The 6131-nt window shown below is 35.6% G+C and overlaps 1 protein-coding gene across 1 annotated transcript in view; it reads left to right on the top strand.

Moving 5' to 3' along the window:
* The window catches only part of LOC102766544 (zinc finger protein Rlf), a 94127-nt gene that overhangs the window by 60213 nt on the left and 27783 nt on the right, over positions 1 to 6131 (top strand). Inside the window, exon 3 of the mRNA XM_006768257.2 lies at positions 4634 to 4715. Coding sequence (XP_006768320.1) covers positions 4634 to 4715 — 82 coding nt within the window. The remainder of the gene's footprint in view (positions 1 to 4633; positions 4716 to 6131) is intronic.

Here is a 6131-nt window from a genome sequence, read left to right as displayed (position 1 = left end):
GAATTTGTGGTAAAATATATTTGTTTAAGAGCAGTTTTGGATCAGACAAAAAGGTTTTTTGTCATGATAAGCAATTTGAATTTCCTGCTTTAGATCAGTGGTCTTATATACCTAAGTAGGATTGGAAGGCAATCCTATATAATAAAATCCTAATGGTGGAATGACTGGTCGCTATGACGTGCAGGAGCTGCCCCCTGGTGGCAGTGTGCTCCCACAGGGGAAGTGCTGCTCAGCCAGAAGCTGGCCTCATGACTGGTGAGTGCAGCCGCAGTGGCAGGAGCCTCTCCCGCCTCTGCTGCAGGCAGGCGGTAAGGAGCAAGGGGTCCTGGACTGCGAGAGCCCCGGAGTGTGAGAGGGATGTCTTACTGCCGGCTTAGGCAGACATCCCCCGAGGTCCCAGACTGTGAGAGCGTGCAGGCCAGGCTGAGTGACCCCCCCACCAGTGCACAAATCTGTGCACTGGGCCTCTAGTATAAGTAATAAATAAATCAAACAGGCACTGTGTTGGAGAGGCAGATGGAGACCGGCAAATTGGAAAGGAGGTTCATTCCCTGTAGCCACTCAGCTTATTTGTCATGGAGAGATGCAAGGCCTGTGTTACAGGGATTCTTGTTTTTCAAGAGCTAAAATAAATCTATATTTAATCTGAAACATCACAGTTTTTAAATATTTGCCATTCACTAAAATATTCTAAAATAATATGTTATCCAAACAGAATAAGTGTCTCGCTAAAGGTCTTTGCTTTATATGTACAATCCAAACAGTAGTTTGTAAAGTCTGAAAGTAGTTAGATCATTAGTTTAGGAAGATAACGGTGGCAGACATAGGTTTTAGGTAAGGGTGAAATAGCAAGACTGGAATTAGGAAGGCCTATTAGAAGTTTAAAGATGAGATAGATGGGAATTAATGTTTGTTAAAAGGGATGGAGAAGATTCCAGAGACACATTAATGGTTTTTTCTTTTCATACTTACTGATAGTAAAATAAATAATTGCAAAAGGGTTATTATTGAAACATAATTCTTTTTACCCCTGACTTCTAGTTTCTCCTATGTAAAGGCAATTTCTTTTATCAATTTGTTGCATATCCTCTAGATCAGCGGTTCTCAACCTGTGGGCCGCAACCTTTTTGGCGGTCAAACAACCCTTTCACAGGGGTCGCCTAAGACCATCCTGCATATCAGATATTTTACATTACGATTCATAACAGTAGCAACATTACAGTTACCATGTAGCAACGAAATAATTTTATGGTTGGGTCACAACGTGAGGAACTGTATTTAAAGGGCCAGAAGGTTGAGAACCATTGCTCTAGATGGTCTGACAATATGCCCTGGATTTTCATGTGCCCTTTGCTCCCTCCCTCCCTTTATACAAATGATAATGTAATGAATTTCTGCATCTTTGCTGAGCAGTATATCTTGATTTTTTTCCTTATCTCTTCATGTAGATATAAGTATCTTCTCACTAATTTATTTCATTAATATTTGCATAATATTTCATTGTATAGGTGTATTATAATTAATTTACCTAGTCCCCTGGGGTAGACATTTAAAATACTTTCAGTCTTTCCTACTACACACCATCTGTGGGTGTATATTCTTATATATACATCTTTGAGCTTATGTATATATATTTGGAGGATTAATTTCTATAAGTAGAGTTGCAAAATCAAGTGGTATATGTGCATTTAAAATTTTGATGATTATTACTGTGTTGCCCTTAAAAGAGGTGGTACCATTTATCATTCCTCCACCATACTATCAGAGCCATGATAGAATATATCAACATTTTCATAAATATGAAGGAAAAATGGTATTTCATTTTCATAAATTGTTACTTATTTAATTATGAGTAATTAGAACATCTTTTCCTATATGAAAAAAAAAAATCTACCTGCATTTGTTTTCCATGAAGTTAGTCCTTCTTCCCTCCTAGTTTCTACTGGTTGTTGGACTTTTTAAAAAAATTACTTGTACATGCTTTTTAATTAAGGAAATCAGCAAAATTCTTTCTCAGTGTATCATTTTGCTTTTGACTGCTTTTACACTTTTTGGTCTGGTGACATTTAAAATTTTTAAGTAGTCAAATTTATAAAAATATCAGTTAATATTTTCGTAGCATATAGTTGTTATGCTATATTTTGAACAGTCTTTGTATTTATTGTGTAATGCTTAAGTGTCATAATTTTTAAAACAAGACAGTCTCATAGTTATGTTTGCATTTTAAAATTTTGATCTTTATTAGTGATTAATTTTGATAAAAGACAAACTGTTTATAAAACTAAAACTTTGTATATCTTTTACATGACTTAGTATTTAAACATTTTGTTTTTTGCCTGATCTCCTTCTGGTCCAGGGATTGGGAAAAGCAGTCCTTGGTGCACATCTTGGTCCTTTCCAAAGGCACCCAACCACAGCAGAGAGAGCCACAAGCTTTGGATTGCTGATAGCTCCAAACAGTCACAAACAGCATCTGACATTGTCTTGCATGAGAGATGGGGACTCATAGCAGATCTACTTAATACAGAGACACAAATCCAAACAGGCAGCCAAAAAACAAGCCTGAAATGAAAGATCAAGAGAATTCTCCAGAAGAAGAGATAAATGAAGAGGAGATAAGAAATATAACAGACATAGAGTTTAGAATAATGATGGCAAAAATGCTCAACAGCATGAGAAAAGATATAGTATCTATGAAGAATGACATAGCAATAATAAAGAACACAGTGGAAAAATATACAGAGCAGATTAGGAGAAGCCGGGGATCAGATCAGTGGATTTATTAGATGATGGTAGAAAGTCACTCAACCAGAAAACAAAAACAAAAAAAAAATTGAAAAAACAGGACAGCTTAAAGGAGTTATGAAACAATATGAAATGTAAAAATATTTACATAATAGGTGTGCCATAAGGGGAAGAAAGTGAACAAGGAATGGAGAACATGTTGAAGAAATTATGGCCAAAAACTTTCCTAATGGGGTGAAGGAAAAAGTCACACAAGTTCAGGCGGCACAGAGAGTCCCAAGCAAGAAGAACGCAAACAGGCCCTTGCCCAGACACATCATAATTAAAGTGCCAAAAATTAAAGACAAAGAGAGAATCTTAAAGGCAGCAAGAGAAAAGCAATTTATTACCTCCAAAGGAGCTTCCATAAGGCTATCAGATTTCTCATCAGAAATTCTACAGGCCAGAGGGAATGGCATGAAGTATTCAAGGTAATGAAAAGCAAGAACCTGAAACCAAGATTACTGTATCCAGCAACGCTATCATTCAGAATAGATGTTGAAAAAATAGCTTCCAACAAAAAAAGGCTAAAGGAGTTTTATCATCACCAGACCAGCACTGCAATAAATGCCAAAATGAATGCTGTAAGGAGAAGAATAGAGACAGAAAGAAACAGGCATACAGAATTAAAATGGCAAATAAGTACCTATTATTAATAACTGTAAATGTAAATGGATTACATGCTCTAATCAAAAGGCAAGGGTAGCTGAATGCATACAAAAACATGACCCAATTATATGCTGTCTATAAGATACCCACCTCAGAGCAAAAGACTCATACAGAATGAGAATGAAAGGTTGGGAAAAAAAATTTCCATGTAAATCGAAAAGAAAGAAAGCTGGGGTAGCAATACTCATATCTGACAAAATAGACTTCAAAATGAAGGCCGTGACAAAATTTAAAAATTTTGTGGGAGTGCCCAGCTGGCATGGCTCAGTGGTTGAGTTTTGACTTATGAACTTGGAGGTCATGGTTTGATTCCAGGTCAGTGCACATGTCTGGGTTGTGGGCTTGATACCCAGTAGGAGCCATGCAGGAGGCAGCTGATCAATGATTCTCTCTTACCATTGATGTTTCTATCTCTCCCTCTCCCTTCCTCTCTGAAATCAATAAAAATATATTTTAAAAAAATTTGTGGGATTTGTCATTTAGGATTGCAAAGTAATATATAATAATTTTATAGTTTTCTATGTTCATGATTAGGAAATAAATAATATTTCTTCCTGTATGAGCTAATGAATTATTAAAGGCATATAAACTAATTAATAACAATATTTTCCAAATAATTTATTTGAAAATAAGGATTTTGGACAGTAGGAAAATGATAATTAAGAGAAGCCTGGAGTTTGAGTGTCCAAATGTCATTAATTAGATACATAATTGGTGATATTGCTGTAACATAAATGTTGGTTGAGAGATTCATGGTGACTCGCTAATATGTTTTTGTTTCTATCTATCCCTTATATTCTTCTGAAAAAAATTAACTTGAATTTTTTCTGCTTCCCATTGTACTACGAGTATGTGCCCATTTTAGATAATCTTCACATGTATTGCTACATTTTACCACCTGGTATCCTGTTGCATTTTTTTGCAGTGTGAACACTAGTAGGCATGAGTTCATTCTGTAATTCCAGAATTTAAGTGTATTTCTTTTATTTTTCTTTAAGATACTTCTATTAAAATTTTACTGAAAACATAAAATGAATCCTAAATGATCTATATAATGTTTCAGAGCCAACTATTTTAAAACTAGATATCTGATTACATAGCTGTTATCTATTGAGATATTTTTAAATTGGGGCAAAAGTCAAAGAAGCAATGAAAGTTATCATTCATTTATTTTTCCTAGGAGTTTCTTTGAGTTGCTGCTTTTCTTTGGAAGAGATGAGTTTTATGAAGAGCCCTTAAAGGATATTCTTGGATCATTCCAGGTAAAACAATTTACTATTTTATATTTTGTCTATATATAAAACAAGCCTTTATTCTCAACCTAAAAGTAGTATATTGGTTACTTATTGCTTATAAGTTTTTAAATTTACTCAGGTGGCAGTGCTTAAGATCCTGTTATACTGATGGGGAAAAAGTTTCTAAAAATGATTTTTAGCTGTATTTGTAAGCAGTCCGTAGATAGGATTCCAATTCTACATTTGCTATACCAGAGCCTATTACCACCACCCTGTAGATTCTTTTTTTAAAAAAATATATTTTATTGATTTTTTACAGAGAGGAAGGGAGAGAGATAGAGAGTTAGAAACATTGATGAGAGAGAAACATCAATCAGCTGCCTCTTGCACACCCCCCACTGGGGATGTGCCCGCAACCAAGGTACATGGCCTTGACCAGAATCGAACCAGTCCGCAGGCCGATGCTCCATCCACTGAGCTAAAACGGTTAGGGCCATCCTGTAGATTCTTAAGCACATCCTGGACACATACTCATTTTTTATTGCTGCAGGCTTTAGTTTCAAAGCTCCATGAAGATCTGCCCGGAGCTAGACTCAGGCTGTGTGTCTCATGCCACGTTTCCCCTTGTCTATACCCTGATTTTCTCAATAGTCTCCCCAAGATAGGAAGCAGATTTTTTTTGCATTCTCTATGAGAGAAGAGAGTAAAAAAATACACAGGAACATTCCTGTAGATGACAAGAACATTTGATCTTTTTACCATTTAGGAAGAAATAACCTAGTACTGTGGCTCACTAATGTGTCCTTAGCACTTCTCTGGGGTGGAATAAAGGAAGATGTGCTTTGAGCTCCCCCTAGGGGTAAAGTGTTCAGACAAAGTATCTTACATTTATTCCTGTGGTGTTAACCACAAAGGCTGATGGTCAACCATTAGTATTCCTGTCCACCTTTAGGAAGGAGATCCACAGAGTAACAGAAGAATCATGTGATACTGTATTTCACCTAGAATTTTTATTTCATATTTATTGAAAGCAAGCTTTTAGATTGAATAGATTTTTATTATCAATTACTCTGGTATATACACAAAACATGAAAATTTTAAGCAAACTTAATTGGCTAGGGCATATCTAAAACATCTTCACATTCAGAATCTGAGTCTAGATATCCTTTTCCACTCAGTCATTGATGTCTGTTTTTCTATACCATTTTGTCTTCAGTGACATGAAAAGTGTTGATAATGTAGCATTTCCTAAAATAATAAAAGAACTAAAGTCATTGGTATTTGGTTTTAAAAAGTTTAAGCTGGCTTTATGGTCCTGTTTAGCCAGTTTTTGACTCCTGCTTCAGAGGTGTTGTTAAGTTGGATTAATTACCCTAAACCCATCCCACATCTTTGATTCCCAAGACTTAATAAAATACTCTGCCAGTCTCAGATTTTATTTTT

Source organism: Myotis davidii, unplaced genomic scaffold, assembly GCF_000327345.1.
Source record: "Myotis davidii unplaced genomic scaffold, ASM32734v1 scaffold42, whole genome shotgun sequence".
In the NCBI taxonomy this organism is placed as follows: Eukaryota; Metazoa; Chordata; class Mammalia; order Chiroptera; family Vespertilionidae; genus Myotis; species Myotis davidii.
This window is presented reverse-complemented; position numbering and strand designations above follow the sequence as displayed.